Source organism: Homarus americanus, unplaced genomic scaffold (genome assembly GCF_018991925.1).
Source record: "Homarus americanus isolate GMGI-L3 unplaced genomic scaffold, GMGI_Hamer_2.0 scaffold30535, whole genome shotgun sequence".
Classification (NCBI taxonomy): domain Eukaryota; kingdom Metazoa; phylum Arthropoda; class Malacostraca; order Decapoda; family Nephropidae; genus Homarus; species Homarus americanus.
In genome coordinates, this window is record NW_024732440.1 from 11,395,281 (window position 1) to 11,413,911 (window position 18,631).

Sequence of the window (18,631 nt, forward strand, 5' to 3'; positions counted from 1 at the left end):
TCATTTTTGACAGCTTTGAGCAACCTCTAAATATTAATATATTTAAAAATAACTCTACACACAATGTTTTTGTCCTAAATAGACACTTTTAGCAGGGTCTGTGGTAAAAAATTCCAAAGTTAAAAAATAAGGACCACCCTAATATATACTGTATATATATACAATATATATATACAATATATATATATATATATATATATATATATATATATATATATATATATATATATATATATATATATATATATTGGCTTATATTGGTCATTGGTTAACCATTATCCTCGAGTATTACTCAAACATAATTTCATCTTCACTAATGATGCTTGAAGTACGTCTAGCAACTATCACGTGCGTCGATCTCAGCTGATTCCTCCTTCTCTTGTGATTGGTTGACGATTTTGTTAACTGAGCGACGATTGGCCAACTAGCTCCTGCACTGCCATCTACCTTTGGACAAGAGAACTGAATTTACAGGGTAAACACTAAAGTTACGGACTGCTTACGGACCCGTAAATAAATTTTGAGAATGAGAAATTCACAGGATTGTAAGGAGTCTGTAAGTTACGGTACCCTATCCTTGCTACTGTACGTAACTGATGAGGTATTATGAGAATGCAGCCCTTGGTACATGTACAATCACGCACCATAGTTTCGATGCACCCTCTACCCCTACGCCTAGCTCAAGAGAAGTCGTAGTCAGGGCTGCAAAAAGTTGTTTGGACACTCTTCCTAGCCCCCCTTGGTCCCTGTTCACCTAGCAGTAAGTAGGTACCTGTTGTAAATCGAAAATTTGCGAATTCGTATTCAGGGAAAGTTGTTGGAGCTTCTACTACTTGTAATTAACACTATCCGGAGGAGTGGTGACCCGAGGATCACACACCCAACACAGACAAAAACCCAATACGTGCGCTCTGCGCTAACCAAATAAACGCAGTCATGCAAAGCCACGGCACTATCTCTCCCACTAAAATTCCCTTCCTAACCTCCTGCTTCTTTCTCTGTCATCTTCCCCAGCTTCTACTACTTGTAAAACCGAATGGTCCCTCTTGTATAGTGATGTTAAGTATAGTGATGGTAAATAAAGTGTTGTGAAGTTACTAAAAAAACCTGTATCGTGCATATATTCTCTCAAATATTACACCATGAACTGCTATTCATACAATCCAGCGAAGCTTCGAGCTACCTCATTGTACCACTGAACGATGAGTAGGGGGGAGTGAGAGTGGGGTCGTGGGGGCGTTCTGTATGAAGCCAAGGCTACGACTTCCATCGAGTCAGGAGTAGGGGTAATGAGTGTATCGAGACTATGGCGCGTGAGTGTACAGATACAACCACAGATACACGTACAGAACAGGTACACATACAGATACAAGTACAAGTACAGATATAAGTACAGGTACCTGTTACAAGTACAGATGCACGTACAGAACAAGTACACGTGCAGATACAAGCACAGGTACAGGCTTCAGATTTATCAAAATGGTAGACAACAAGAAAACAACTATCGTCTACATCATTTCCTTTATGTACCGTTGTGTTTGTTCATGATGTTACTTTAACGTTACTGATACAGAAAACCATCGTCAAACAATCATGTACACTACCCAGAAGTACTGTACATGGCTGAGGAAATTCAGTCCGTAGTTGTCCCTGATATGAAATCTGTCCCAAGTGATTTAGAGTCAGTATCTGTATTGTCCTATTGTCCTTGATAAATTATTTTTGTTATTAGTATTCGTTGGGGTCCTTGTAGGGGTCTTGAGGTCCTTGTAGGGGTCTTGGAGCCCTTGTAGATATCTGTAGGTCCTTGTAGGGGTCTTGGGGTCCTTGTAGAGATCTTTAAGTCCTTGTAGGGGGTCTTGAGGTCCTTGTAGGGGTCTTGGGGTCCTTGTAGATATCTTTAGGTCCTTGTAGGGGTCTTGGGGTCCTTGTGGAGATCTTGAGGTCCTTATAGAGACCTTGGGGTCCTTGTAGAAGTCTTGGGGTCCTTGTAGGGGTTTTGAGGTCCTTGTAAGGGTCTTGGGGTCCTTGTAGGGGACTTGAGGTCCTTGTAGGGGTTTTGGGGTCCTTGTAGAGATCTTGAAGTCCTTGGAGAGATCTTGGGGTCCTTGTAGAGATCTTGAAGTCCTTGTAGAGATCTTGGGGTCCTTGTAGAGGTCTTGGGGTCCTTGTAGGGTTCGTTGGATCCTTGTAGGAGTCTTGACAGCCACCAACATCCATACTGAAGGACTGACTCTGCCTGCCAGGCCCCAGAGGCATCCTTCGTCATGTGAAGTCTGACTGCATAATGATTTTTTTCTGCCTGCCTGAAATGCGGCCCTCCCTTATTGCACACTTCCACCCCCCCCCTCCTCCTCCTCCTCGTTCTCTATCTGCTCCTTCTTCTCCTCTTCCTCCACCTCGTTCTATGTCTTCTCCTCCTCCTCCTCCTCCTCGTTCTACGCCATCTCCTTCTCTACCTTCTCCTATGTCTTCTCTTCCTCATTCTCTACCTTCTCCTGTGTCTTCTCCTTCTATACCTCTTCCTTGTCTTCCCAGTATGGACCAATAGGCCCGCTGCGGTTTCCTCCATTCTTATGTTCTTATGTTCTTATCCCCTCCTCCTATTTCTCCTCCTCGACCTTTGTCTCTCATTCTCATTATCTACCTCCTCCTCGACCTATGTTTTCTCTTCCTCCTCCTCCTTCTTTACCTCCCCCTCCTTTTTATCCTATTCCTCCTCCTTGTCCTATAATCTTCCTCTCATTCTTCTCCTTCTCCTTCTTCTCCTTTTCCTCCTCCTCCTCCTCCTATTTCTTTCTCCTCCACTTCCTCCTCCTTGCTGACAAACACGACACTCGCATTTTATATTTGGGTTGTTGTTGTTGTTGTTTTTTTGAGCTTCGTCAAAATATGTTATTTCTTGCCTGAAAAGGTTACCAAGTTTTATATTTCATTCGTGAGTATTCATATACTATTATGTTATTTAATGTGTTTTATTATTTTTTTCCCCACATCTTGAACTCTTTACACATTATGCCGTCACTTTATTCATAACACTCCACCTGCCGTGTCTCTCATTTTCTTCTTATAAGTGTGTGTGTTTGTGTGTCCGCACGAGAATCTCGGAAACTACTTTACCGATCTGTAGTGTGTTATATGGTGTTATATGTAGTGATGATGGATGATATTATATGTAGTGATGATGGGTGGTGTTATATGTAGTGACGATTAGACAATCTATCTATATAAAACAAAGAAAAGTCTGTCTGTGTGTGTGTGTGTGTCCACACGAGAATCTCGGAAACTACTTTACCGATCTGTAGTGATGATGGATGGTGTTATATGTAGTGATGATGATGGATGGTGTTATATGTAGTGATGATGGATGATGTTATATGTAGTGATGATGGATATTGTTATATGTAGTGATGATGGGTGGTGTTATATGTAATGATGATGGATGGTGTTATATGTAGTGATGATGGATATTGTTATATCTAGTGATGATGGGTGGTTTTATATGTAGTGATGATGGATGGTGTTATATGTAGTGATGATGGGTGGTGTTATATGTAGTGATGATGGATGGTGTTATATGTAGTGATGATGGGTGGTGTTATATGTAGTGATGATAGGTGGTGTTATATGTAGTGATGATGGATGGTGTTATATGTAGTGATGATAGGTGGTGTTATATGTAGTGATGATAGGTGGTGTTATATGTAGTGATGATAGGTGGTGTTATATGTAGTGATGGATGGTGTTATATGTAGTGATGATAGGTGGTGTTATATGTAGTGATGATAGGTGGTGTTATATGTAGTGATGATGGATGGTGTTATATGTAGTGATGATATGTGGTGTTACTGTAGTGATGATGGATGGTGTTATATGTAGTGATGATGGATGGTGTTATATGTAGTGATGATAGGTGGTGTTATATGTAGTGATGATGGATGGTGTTACTGTATGTAGTGGAACTTACATACACCGTTAATGAACTGTTGATGGAAAAAGAAGTTTTGGGGACTGAACAGTAGTTGCAAACAGGGAGTTGCTCAGAGAGACAGAGAGACAGTTGAAGTTCTGGTGAATTTTCTTGAAGAAAATGAGCCTCACCTGGTGCCTGATCAAGCAAATGCTTATGAACAGATCTTGCAAGCGATACAAGCGGAGCAGGGAGGTATGATCTTTCTCGATGCACCTGGCGGGACAGGAAAAACAGTCCTGATCAACCTTCTGTTGGCCAAAGTACGTCATCAGGGGAAAATTGCTCTTCCTGTGGTATCCTCAGGCATTACTGCAACACTACTAGAAGGAGGACGTACTACACACTCAACTTTTAAGCTGCCTCTCAACCTCGCTCACAATGAGAATCCAGTGTGCAACGTCAAAAAGGATCGGCAAAGGCAAAACTCTTAGAAAAATGCAGCCTCACAGTCTGGGATGAATGCACTATGTCTCACAAGTTAGCTTTTGAAGCATTGGACAGGACCTTGCAAGACATACGAGAAAATGACCAGCTCATGGGTGGCATTACAATGGTCATTGCTGGAGACTTTCGCCAGACCCTACCTGTCATTCCTCGAAGCACTCCAGCTGATGAACTGAATGCGTGCCTCAAGGCATCATACCTTTGGAGAAGTGTTCAGACACTCACCCTATACACAAACATGAGAGTACATCTACAAGAAGATGAGGATGCTGGACGGTTTGCAAACCTTCTACTCCAGATTGGGAATGGAACTTTCCCTGTTGATTCAGAAGGACAAATAATCATTCCTCAAGGATGTGGAAATGTTGCAAAGTCCTCAACTGAGCTCACTAACATTATCCACCACTACAAGGATCACAAGTGGCTGCGTGAACGCGCATTTCTGGCACCAAAGAATGAAACAGTGGCTGAAATCAACATGATTCTACTCAGACAGCTTCCAGGCAGTGAGACCTCATTCAAATCTGTTAATACAGTAATCGACCAGGACCAAGCAGTCCAGTACCCTGCAGAATTCCTTAATTCTTTGGAGCCCGCTGGAATGCCTGCTCACCACCTCACTCTCAAGATTGGAATTCCTATAATGTTCTTAAGAAATTTTGAATCACCAATCCTCTGCAATGGAACAAGACTGGTGGTGAAGAACATGATGCCAAATGTACTGGAAGCTACAATACTGACAGGAAAAGCTAAAGGAGAGGACGTTTTTATACCAAGGATACCTCTCATCACCAGTGACCTGCCATTTGAGTTCAAGCGACTTCAGTTCCCGGTTAAAGTGAGCTTTGCCATGACCATCTACAAAAGCCAGGGACAGTCCCTCAAGATGGTTGGCCTAAACCTGGTGTTTCCTTGCTTCTCTCATGGACAGCTCTATGATGGATGCTCCAGAGTGGGAACTGGCAAAAATCTGTACATACTTGCTGCTAATGGCAAAACCAAAAATGTGGTCTACCTTAATGCACTACAGTGAGACAGTGTGGAGCCTCCCGGAAGGTGGCGTCCTACCGTGGCCTAGCGAAAGAGCCGCCCAGAGGGCGGCGATTCCGCTAGTATGTATATATATATATATATATATATATATATATATATATATATATATATATATATATATATATATATATATATATATATATATATATATATATATATATATATATATATATATACCACTCATCTGTTTTGTCATAGGTGCATCTATAGAATAATTTAATTTTTCTTGAAGATTGCATGAATAAGCTTTCTTTTTAAGGTAATTATACTTTGAAAATAGTATTTGATAATACAGACAACCAGGGTACTTAAGCACACCTACGGTAGTTTCACCTTCACAACTTAACCGACGCCCCACATCTACAGGTAAAGCCGACTTAAGTTAGGTCACGTTTGGCATGGATTCTCCCAGTTAAATTAATAATAAAAAACTTAAAGATTAACCTTTTTGTAGCTTATGAAAAGTTGGTGTGGACATTTAAACACAGATACATGCACACCACACATACACTCACACAATACATGCATACACACATCACATAAAGTGCCAGTCTTTAAGCACAAAGTCCTGCATATACTGTAATTACTCATTGATTTATTTTTATTTCGATACACATTTCGACCAAATTAGCACAAATTATATATTTATAGTAATACTTCATAGATATTAATCTTACAGCAGCATAAAAATAATCATTGTTGAGACCCACTTCCTATTGTTAAAGACAATCACCCAAGTCTCAGTTATCCAGGAAATCTTTAAGCATCCTTTCCTGAAATGCAGCCATCTAGGATGAGCTTATCTAATTCATAAAACTCTTACAGTTTTGGTTGGGATAGGTTAGGATTTGTTGGGTCGAGTCGCTTGATTTAAGTAGATCAAGGTACCACGAGACTAGACAGTTAAGTTATTCATCATCATTCATGGAACGAGAGTTGATCAAGTCTTTGCCTGACAGATGTATAAATCATTAGGTAGTGTGTGTGTGTGTGTGTGTGTGTGTGTGTGTGTGTGTGTCTTTATGTATGTGTTTAGTGTGTATGTGTTTGTAAAAATAATAATAATAATAATAAACGGTTTATTGAAAAAGTTTGCAGCCCGAAGGCTGAAAATATACATTGGACATAAATGACTTATTACATACATTGGTGGTTTAACAAAAGCCTTCATTAGAGAAAGGTGAAGGAACATACAGTGAACATACAGATTAATGTTTACACACGTAGATCATGTGAGCTGAGGTGATGAACAGCAGACACGTAGTGTAGTAACTCCCTCACAGATGGCGTTATGAGGGGCATCACGTGGAGTACTAGTTCCCTCACAGGTGGTGTTATGAGGGGCTTGACGTGGTGTAGTAATTTCCTCACAGATGGTGTTACGAAGGGCCTGATGATGTAGTAGTTCCCTCACAGATGGTGTATGAAGGGCCTGATGATGTAGTAATTCCCTCACAGATGGTGTTATGAGGGGCCTGATGTGGTGTAGTACTTCCCTCACAGATGGTGTTATGAGGGGCCTGATGTGGTGTAGTAATTCCCTCACAGATGGTGTTACGAGGGGCCTGATGTGGTGTAGTAATTCCCTCACAGATGGTGTTTGAGGGACCTGATGTGGTGTAGTAATTCCCTCACAGATGGTGTTATAAGGGGCATCACATGGCGTAGTAATTCCCTCACAGATGGTGTTATGAGGAACTTCACATGATGCTGTAGCAACTCATTCACTATGCGGTGTCGTGCATAATGGGGACACCACGTGGTCCGTTGTCACAGGAATTCACTCACTCAAGTGGGTGAGGTGCGGTCCCAGGCCTCTCTGTCGTGGAGTCTCAGGGGAATTATCACTGGGTACCTGGGACCTCACTGTGTGAAGGTTAGCTTGGCTCAGACTCAACTGCCGAGTTGTTTTTCACTGACTTAAGCACTGTTCACCACTATTCAACACTGGTTCCATTCCTTTCCCAAATGAAATAGTAACTTCTGGCGAGAACTTGTTTATATTCCTGTGGGGAGGAGGGTTCAGGGGAGGGAGTTGGTATGGGCCAACATAGCAGTTGACGTGGCTGCTGCTGAGCAGCACCAGGTGCGTCTGACCCGTCTTGACCCGTCGGTGGCCAAGGATGAAGTGTGTGTGTATATATGTGTTTGTGTCAGAGTTGTAAAAAGTACCGGATTTTGTTACTCAAGTAAAAGTATTGTTACATTGGCAAAATGTTACTCAAGTTGAAGTAAAAGTATCCAAAGCTTAATGTGCTCAAGGCGAAGTAAAAAAGTATCTCATTCATAAAGTACTCATGCATTGAAAGTAAAAAGTAACAACAAAATTATTATTGTCTCAAAATTTAGAATTAATCCAAAGTAAATCATAAAAACTTGTAAACTAGTAAACGTATTAGGGTGAAGGGAGGGATCCCTATCATATGTGGTGTCCTGCCTAGACGGAGAGTCGGCAATGAATGGTTGTCAAGGACAGTTGGTGTCAAAGGCCGTCTTGACAGATGTTGCAAGTCAATATCAGTCCCATTCATTGACAACTGGGACAACTTTTACGGCAGAAGGGACCTTTATGCTAGGGATGGGGTGGCAACCCTGGCTGGCTCTCTTGAGAGGGCAGTTCAAAAGATGACGAAGTCTTTAAACTGTTAGGAGAAAATATGAGCACGGGGGTGGAGGAGACTGCAGTGGGAGTGGGTAAACAAAGTGAAAGGTTACAGAGAAATAGTGCTAGGAATGGTGACAAAACTAAATTAGACAGGGAGTTAAAACCTAAACTCGTCAAAGAGGAGACTCAGAACACTACTAACTAAAATATCTACTACGCAAACAGTAGGAGTATGAGAAACAAAATGGATGAAATCAGGGCGTTGGTATGTACCGAAAAAATCGATATAATAGCATTCACCTAAACATGGATAAACTTAGACTCACGTGAGTTACCTGTCGAATACCAAATTGCAGGTTACAAATTGTTCCATATCGATAGACAGGTTAGGAAAGGAGGAAGAGTGGCAATCTATGTCAGGGATAATCTGAAGTGTGAAATAAATAAGGAAATAAAAACTGAGCAGAATACAGAAGCAATTTGGATAGAATTAATCGATGGTAGGGAAATATATAAATCTCCTAATCTTGATAGAGTTTATGACCGACTTATTTGGGATGAAATGCGCAGGCCATACAGGCAAAGCAAAGTGTTTACATTAGGCGACTTTAGCTTTAGCCAACTAGATTGGAGCGACCTTACAGGTAACTCAGAATCAATGGATTTTCTTGAAACAGTTCAGGACTGTTTCCTAAGCCAACATATAATCGAACTCACCCGGGGTAATAATATACTCGATTTAGTTCTGTCAAACAGAAAAAACCTCATTAGTAATGTCGAGGTAGGGAACGAACTTGCTAACTGCGATCACAGAGAAATAAGATTCCAATTAGAATTTCAGGGCAGCTGCAAGGAAAATTTGACTAAAGTCCCAGATTTCAGAAAGGCAAACTCTGATAGTTTGAAGAGGCAGCTGAGAGAAGGGGGATTCGCGTTTGGGGGTGAATTACATGACCTCACACAATGTACCCACAGAGGGCGACCTCACCTTACCTGGAGACCTGACGGTTGAGGATAACTTGATCACGAGATCTGAGGTTGACGAGTTCCACAACAATCTAAATAATGAGTTACTTAATTCACAAAGGCAGAACATACCATACAGAAAACTCAGATCAAATAACAATGACCCCAAATGGATAAATAATTATTTAAAGAATATTATTGGTAGGAGAATAAATCGTGGTGAAGTTTACCTCCGAGATTATTATAAAGTATTGGCCGGTTAAGACCGAGATAAGAAAAGCAAAGAGGAATAATGAACTGAAGGTAGCAAGGGAGGCGAAGTCAAACCCCAAGGGATTCTTTCAAATGTATCAAACTAAAACACGAGAAAAGATTGGAATACAGTCAGATACCGGTGAGGTAACTGATAACGACGGAGAAATGAGCTTTGTGGGTCTCACAGGGGAAATCTGAGGACCAATCAACATACATCGTGGCAGGCAAGAACGAATTAACTTACGTCGTGGTGGGCAAGGACCAATCAACTTACGTCGTGGCGGGCAAGGACCAATCAGCACACGACATGGAGGGCAAGAACCAATCAACACACGTCATGGCGGACAAGACCCAATCTACACACGTCATGGTAGGCAAGGACCAATCAGCACACGCTTTTAACCTCATAGGGTTTTGCTGTGCCAATTTGAGGGCGGAAGTGTGTTGTATTTCATGTTTTTCCTATTTATTCTATATTTTCCCTTTTTTTTTACATTCTTGTGATTTGTTCCATCTCTCGTTTATTCTGTCTTCCTCCTATACTATCTCTTTTCTTTCATTTGTCTTCTTGTTTCTCTTCCATTTCTCTTTTGTCTGCAGGTTTTGCTTTCTTCTCTCTATTCTTCACTTTCTCTCTTTTTTCCTCTATTTCTTCTTCTTGGTATCACACTTTCTTCCTTTACCTTCTTTTTTTCCCCTCTTTCTTCCCTACTTCCTTCCTCTCTCTTTTCACTCTTCCTACTTCTCACTCCCTCCCTGCCTTCCCCCCCCTCCCTACCCTTCTTCCTCACCTCCTCTCTTCACATGCCCTTACTTCACCAAATTTCCTTCTTCCTTCCATTTTCTCACTTCATACCTCCCTCCTCCTCCTCCTCCTCCCAATTCATGCTTCCTTCTTCCTTTTATCATTCTTACCTTCCCTTTCTATCTTTCACCTTCTCATCATCTCATTTTGTCTCCTTCCCTGCCCTCTCCCTTCCTCCCATCTTTATATTCCTCCCCATCCCTCTTTCTTTCCCTGCCTTCCTTCCTTACTTCCTCCCTACCTGCCTCCCAACCTATTTTCCCTCTTTCCTACCTCCCATCTTCAAACTTCTTTTCCCCTTCCCTGCCCTCTTTATTTCCTCCATTCCTACGCTCCCCTTTTCCTTCCCTGCTTTTGTCCCTCACCCCTCCCTCTTTTTCTTCCGTGGGCTCCTCACTTCTTCCTTTCTTTCCTACCTTCCTACCTCTATCCCTGCCTGCCTCCGTCCCTGCCTTCACCTTTGCCTCCCTTCCTTCCCTGTCACTGACTGATACGCGGTAAGATCTAGCAAGACTCCAGGATCGATACTCGGCAAGATGATTGACAATAAATAACTCAAAAAACGGAGAAAAAATTAAAAAGGCAAAAATAATTATATTTTTGTTTACATTTTTCTTTTTGGTTTACTCTTGTGTGTGTGTGTGTGTGTGTGTGTGTGTGTGTTTCATGTATTCATAATTTTATATAGTTTTGTTCATAAATTTCTGAAATAACGAAAATATTCTGACCCTTTTTTAACATGTTTCAATTTTATATTTTGTCAAAAAGCTTAAAACTAATGCAAAATAAATGACGCTCATTCATTCACATCCACATATAGACATACACATACACACACAAAACAACACATACATATGCACAAACACCCTTAAAATGCACACACCGACATACACACCCCTAAAAAACACAAAACCCCTCCACCAACATAAACCTTCATAAATTGCCATAAACCTCCTGCACACCTCGCCCACTGCCCTCCACACAAAAATATTAACCTAGCCAATGCTTCCCTCACACACAGCCATTACTTACACCAAAATTGCACTAACTTCATAGGAAACTCGTAAAAATGCTTCATTATATGAGCCATCCATAACAGTGAACTGTGCAGGGGGCGTATATGTTCTCTACCATGGTGGAAAATTCCCTGGATAGGAGGTTTATATTCCACTTACAGTATTTATTGGATAAAGGAAAAGTGTACGGCTATGTGGGGTAACATCTAAGAAGGGATTTACAGCTACTTGTTTCATCGGTGTAAGGAACATATCTGGGGAGATATTTTAGAAAAGGTTTATGATCGTCTCTGTCCATCAGTATGTAAGGGTATTATCTGATTTATATCTGGTGGAATTATAATTACTTTTTTGGGTGTTAAAACAATGACGGTTTTCTTGCCATAGGGGAAAATCCCCAGAGAGGGTTTACGACAGATACATTCTACCAGTGAAAAGAAAAATTTGGTGATTTCTGGGGGAATTCTGGTTGATTTTATCAGTTTTCCATGCCACATCGAGATGGGGTGATCACTCACGGAGTACGATGACTTTAAATGCTGAGTATGATGACTAAATCCCTGAATATGATAACTTTACCCTAGAGTACGATAATTTAATGCCTTGGGTACGATGACTTAACCACTTGAGTGTAATGATTTAGCCCCTCGCTTACAAAGGATTAAACAGTTGAGTACAGTACTATGATTCATGGGGCTGTGTCATCGTATTGAAGGGGTTAAGTCCTTACACGTAGCAGGGTTAAATCATCTTAATCAGGGGATTAGGTCAAACTCAAGGGGTTAATCATTGTATTTAAGGGGTTAAGTTAGTGAACTTGGGGGTTAAAGCACTATGCTTAAGCAGGTTAAATAATCGTACTTAGGAAGGATTTGTCACCTTATTTGGGTGATGAGTGATCGTATTCAATGGTTGAAGTCATCGTACTGAAGGGATTAAATTTTTGTACTCAAGGGTTTAAGTCATAGTATTCAAGGGATTAAGTCTTCGTACTGAAGGGTTTAAGTAATCGTACTCGTGGAATTAACTAATAAGGTCTTATAGTCAAGTCCTTCCACCAGTGTAGGGAAATTCTGTGGTGTAGTTTGGAGGAACTTCCGATTGACGTTTACACAAAATTATATATCACAGTAAATGTTTCAGTGCCATGGGGAAAAGTCCCTACCCTTTTTTTCTCTCGACTGAATATATCAGTGGCAGGGGAATTTAGGGTAAAGTTGTGTGATATCTCTTGGGTATTATTGCTGTTATAGAATGAATATGTCCTCTGCCATTAGGGTAAATTTCTGAGAAAAAAAAATATATGACTAAACAAATTCACGAAAGGAAATTATTGGGATATTTTTAAGGTGATTTAGGGGCAATATTTGAAAAACGAGGAAAATCTCAAGTGGAAATTTCTTCAAGAGATTAAGTCATCTTACTGTAATGATAAAGTCACTGAACTGAAGGGATTAAGTCGTCATGCTGAAGGGACTAAGTTATCGTACTGAAGGGATTAAGTTGTCGTACTGAAGGGACTAAGTTATCATACTCAAGCGATTAAGCCATTGTACTCAAAGGATTAACCAACGTACTCATGGAATGACACCAGGGGAGTCGTATATTGATCCTTCTCTTCTTGTAATCTCAGAAACTTATTTCCACACTTTGTCATACTCTTAAATATTGGCAGCACGTTTCACACACCTTCCTACCTGCATCACTCATAACGTAACCTAACCTAACCTACCCACCTCACTCATAACCTAACCTAACCTACCCACCTCACTCATAACCTAACCTAACCTACCCACCTCACTCATAACCTAACCTAACCTACCCACCTCACTCATAACTCATAACCTAACCTAACCCTACCACCACCCCCCCCATACTACCTAGCCCTAACCAACCTACCCACCTCACTCCAACCCAAACCTAACCTAACCTACCCACCTACCTAACCCCTACCCACCTCACTCACCTAACCTAACCTACCTCCTAACCCACCTCACCCACCTCACTCACCTAACCTAACCTACCCACCTCCCCTCCTCCTACCTAACCTACCCATAACCCAACCTAACCCCCTTCCCCTAACCCCTGAACCTAACCCACCCACCTCCTCATAACCTAACCTAACCTACCTACCCACCTCACTCCTTAACCTAACCTAACCTACCCCACCTCACTCATAACCCAACCCTAACCTACCCACCCCTAACACCCACCCCACCTAACCTAACCTAACCTAACACACCTCACTCATACCCTAACCTAACCCTAACCTACCCACCTACCCAACCTAACCTACCCACCACCATCCCAATAACCCAACCTAACCTCACTAACCTAACCTAACCTAAACCTACCCACCCTCACTCATAACCTAACCTAACCTACCCCACCACCTCACTCATAACCTAACCCTAACCCTCACTCATAACCTAACCTAATCTACCCACCCACTCATAGCCTAACAACCTAACCTACCTACCCACCTAACCTAACCTAACCTAACCTACCCCACCCACTCATAACCCAACCCTAACCTACCCACCCCCCTAACCTAGCCTAACTACCCACCTACCCAACCTAACCCTAACCTAATCTAACCTAACCTAACCTACCCATCCCACTCATAACCTAATCTACCCACCTCACTCATAACCTAACCTAACCTAACCTAACCTAATCTAACTAACCTAACTAAACCTAATCTACCCACCCACTCCAACCCAACCCAACCTAACCTAACCTAACCTAACCTAACCCATAACCTAACCTAACCTAATCTAACCTTAACCTACCCACCCAATAATACCTCACTCATAACCTAACCCACCCACCTTATTAACCTAACCTACACCTTCACCTAACCAACCTACCCAGCCCATCCCACCCGTCCTCTAACCTAACCCAATCTAACCCAACTTAACCTCCCATCCCAAACCCAGTCTGACCTAACCTAACCACAATGATCTTACCAGTCAAAAATATTGACAGTTTACTCGACCTCCAACAATATTGACACTAATTCCTGCAGTGTTCTTGTGTGACTTTAATACATAATTAAATGTGATGTTTTTGGTCTGTCTCGAAATAACAGGTTTATGGAGGTTCTAAAAGAAGGTAAATTGTAGGGAAATTTTTTTTTTAATCTGGAAAAATTGGTGTGTGTGTGTGTGTGTGTGTGTGTGTGTGTGTGTGTGTGTGTGTGTGTGTGCCAGCAAAATATACTGTGATAAATGAATAAAACTTAGGTGGACGTTTGACATTCACGTACGGAAAAAAACGGACAACTCCAAACAAAACACATACACACACACACACACACTCCCTTTACACACACCTACACACACACACACACACACACACACTTCTCTACATCAGGGGTGGATCCTGGAATATATCAAGGGAGGTCAAGAAGGATTGTTTGGAGGAATTTGTGCGAAACACATGAAGCCCTCTGTATTGTGTGTATTTTTTTTTTTTTTGTTGAGGGCCACTATAAGCCCCCATCGATTTTTCAAATGTGACCAATATCATGGACGCTTTGACCATGTACTTGATATTAGGAGATATTATGACGTCAATAGTAATTACATTTTACTATGGAAATTTCTGGTGAAAAGAGGGGTCTGGACCCCCAGGACCCCCCAGGATCCGCCCTTGCACACATACACACACACACACACACTCAAACACACACACACAAACACACACACACACACACACACACACACACACACACACAGTTATTTTTTGTATCAGTATAATCACTCACTCTCTCTCTCTCTCTCTCTCTCTCTCTCTCTCTCTCTCTCTCTCTCTCTCTCTCTCTCTCTCTCTCTCTCTCTCTCTCTCTCTCTCTCTCTCTCTCTCTCTCTCTCTCTCAATCAGTCTGTCTATCTGTTTATTCTGTTATTTAATATAGACAGGTCATCGCTACACAGCAGCTCACGTAGCCAAAAATCATTAACTGCTCGCCTGCAAATATTATAAAAACAAAATATTTTGAACCATTTGAGATAAAACAGGAACTCTTTTTAAAACTGATTTTGTATTAAAATTCAATCCTCTGCAAAAACATTTTTCCTGCTAGACTTGTTGTCCGGATTTTATTTAATTACTATAATAAATCAGTTGAGTTTATTTGTTTACTGTGACAATAATTAATTTAGTGATATAAACATTTACATAATGTTGCATTTTCACTTAATGTTATAAGTGAATATTTATTTAATGATACTTGTATATGCATTTCTATCTGTAATGCTGCACTTAAATATTTATATAATCAATGTTGCAAGAATTAAATAACCATTTAAGTTTTCGTTGTTGAAACATTGTACTTTTAATGCTGCAAAAATTTATTTGTTTTATGTAAATAAATACCTGCGTGATTAATTTTCCAAACAAATATAATCAATGTGGCAAATAAATTAATAAGTGTTGATAGAATATATTCACTCGGAACTGCAACATATACAAAATTTATGCTGCACTTTTTCATTCATTTGATGATTCATACTGATATTGCAAGGTTGTATAATACTCGTGTCTGATGTTGCAGGATTACGTAAAATGGGCCCCATGAGAAAGCAAAAGCCGCGAGTTTTTCATGCCAGTCCCCGGAGTGTGCGAAATACATATATAAATAACTATATGTACATGTATAACAACACTATGTATGTATAAGACGGTTCTAGGACAATTTCCCCCCTTTGCTCGAGTGAATCTTATGTACAGCTAACCTAACCTAACCAAACCAAACAAAAACCAAACCAGACCAAATCTAACATAACCTAACCTAACCTAACCTAACCTAACCGGGGAACAATTGTCCAGGGGGCAGTTGTCCTGATACCGTATAAGACAATATAATAAATAGGAAATAGCATAAAAAAACATAAATATGAAATAACACTGTATAGACATAAGGTCCACACAGTGATAGTTGTGGTAGTGAGAAACATGATAGCATATAGCCAGTGATTTGGCTTTGACAGTACAGTAGGCTATTAATATGCAAAAATTCCTTTTCCAAAATATATCGAGTGCATCTTATGACCTGGGAAATATGGTGCTCTATACTGTTCGTGTTCTGGGTAATAAGTTCAATATACAGGAGCGAACACAAACACCTGTATAGATTTTGTAGGTTCGATTTACTGGATAAGAGATATGTACACAAGGGGAGTACCGCTCCTCAACCTGTCTGCTGGTCAACTGCTCTATAGACGACGTATGGCAAGTGATACATTAGCAGCTTCCATACGTCGCCAGGCACATTAATTAAGCATGTGGGACATTGATAAATACATTGCCACACGCTACTAGCTAGGCTAAATAAATAATACATAAATAGAGCACATACATAATATACATAGCATAATATAAATAGCATACAGAATATACATACATATACTGTCCTGTAGTGTTGACTCCTCTTGATCCCTGGCACACAGCCCAAGATTTATTTTATTTATTTTCCATGGCAATCCATGAGTTTCCGAGGGACGTAAGCTTTAAAATCGCGAGCTTTAAGGGAATACTGTCTGTATATATTGTATATACGAGGTATGATCCAAAAGTTCCAGGACTGGCTTCATAAAACCTTTCTCTTAGCAAATATCGAAACGAATCATCAGCAGTTACTCAACATAGGTATAAGTTGTTTACTGCGACAATATGGCAGGAATCGATGGAGCCAACAGGCCGTAGTGCAAATTTGTGTGTGTACCGGCTCATCTACTAAGTTGGTAAGTATCGAGCAATGCTGCGCCATCAGATTTTGCTTCAGACTAGGAAAAATGGTGCAGAAACCCATGAAGGAAGAGAGCGCCGTGTAAACAATGTCATCTCTGACCACACCCCTCAAAACACAAGGCACACAGTAAACGAGGCAGTTGCAGAAAATGGAGGGGGGCCGGAATCAATATCAAGACCAGAGACATTATTGAGGACAACTTCCGACTTGAAAGTCATCTCATATACTATAGGAATAGCCTTGTGTCTGTGTGTGTGTGTCTTTTCTGGGCAGCCGAAACGGCACAATCGTTTTCCATCAAACTTGGTGGAAAAATCGCAAAAAATTCTTAGAGTGGAACAAACCTGGTCCCATGTCGATGGTTTCTTCAGGAAGGCATTAATTAACCATTATGTACGCTGGAAAACGATGTAGCTGTACGCTGTCAGCCGGACGGCGAACCGGGCATGAAGGGCCCACGATCACTTGTGTACACTACACTGACATGATTCCTTGACAAGAAAGAGGAGTTTTAAACACTACTGAGGGTACATCAATCCGATATAGTAGGTGCTGTAGAACTGTTGTACAAAAACAGGAGAATCGGGAGGAATGTGAGTTCAATATAGATGGATATGACTCATTTACGAACCTTTCACAAGAAACTTGCCAGAGGGGCGTGATTATCTAAGCTAGGCAAGACCTTAGTGCCTGCCAGGTGAGGGTACAGGGAGAGGATGTTTTTGAAGAATCAAAGTGGTGTAAAATTAAACTGAAGGGGGGAGACTTACTCATTGTGAGATGTATCTACAGATTCCCAAACTGTAACTTATTAAACCAGAAGAACTTAAGAGCCTTAATTGACAATGTAACGTCGCTAAACCCTAAAATCTCCTTGTCATGGGGGACTTTAATTATGGCGACTTCAAATGGAGAAATTGATCCACGCCAAGCGACCAAAATAACCCAGCCACTCTTTTCGTAGAAACTCTGAGAGACAATTTTCTATTTCAACATGTTAAAGATCCGACTCACTACAGAGGGGAGGAAATTCCCAAACCGCTGGACCTCATCATAACTAACGAGAAGGGTATGGTGGCAAAACTGGAACACGCAGACCCAGTTGGCACCAGTCACCACGTAACATTGTCCTTAATATTTAACTGTTACTTGGTTCATGACAAAACCAGATCCAGGTTCAAATATTGCAAAGGAAATTAAAACAGGATGAGGGAGGAGATGAGGGGTATCCACTGGCCTGACTTATTAAGGCATAAAAACGCAGATACTACGTTCAATATCATATCTAGTAAAGTTAACCATTCGATCAATAAATATATACCCAGGACCAAATCCAGTGTCTCCAGGAACACAAGGAAACCGCTACAAGTGAATCATGCGGCGGTCGACAAAGTTTAGAAGAAAACTCATAATTTCGAAACGTGGGTTAGAACAAATGATGAGCATGACTGGAGTATGAATGCCAGATCCAAGAACCAAGCAATGTCAGAGTGTAGAACGGCTGAAAAAGAGTTCCAGAGGCAGATTGAGGATGCAAACAATCTTCTTGCGTTTGAGGAAAGGCAATTTGACACAGTGCTGACCTACATCGTGTTCTCGGATGAGGTTATAAGAAATAACTGTCAAAGCTCAAGATTCACAAGAGTCCTGGCCCTGATATGGTACACCCCAGAGCATTAGAAGAACTGTGTAATGAGCTTGCTCAGCCCCTTAAGATCCTGTTTTGCAAATGCCGGGATAAACAAAAGGTCCCCGATGA

The 18,631-nt window shown here is 41.0% G+C and overlaps 1 protein-coding gene across 2 annotated transcripts in view; it reads left to right on the forward strand.

Moving 5' to 3' along the window:
- LOC121868822 overlaps window positions 1-18,631 on the forward strand; it is an 88,038-nt gene that overhangs the window by 32,425 nt on the left and 36,982 nt on the right. Inside the window, exon 4 of one of the 2 annotated variants that reach the window (XM_042369785.1) lies at window positions 9,484-9,666. The exons of the other annotated variant lie outside the window; for it this stretch is intronic. Coding sequence (XP_042225719.1) covers window positions 9,484-9,666 — 183 coding nt within the window. The remainder of the gene's footprint in view (window positions 1-9,483; window positions 9,667-18,631) is intronic. 2 annotated transcript variants of the gene reach the window in all.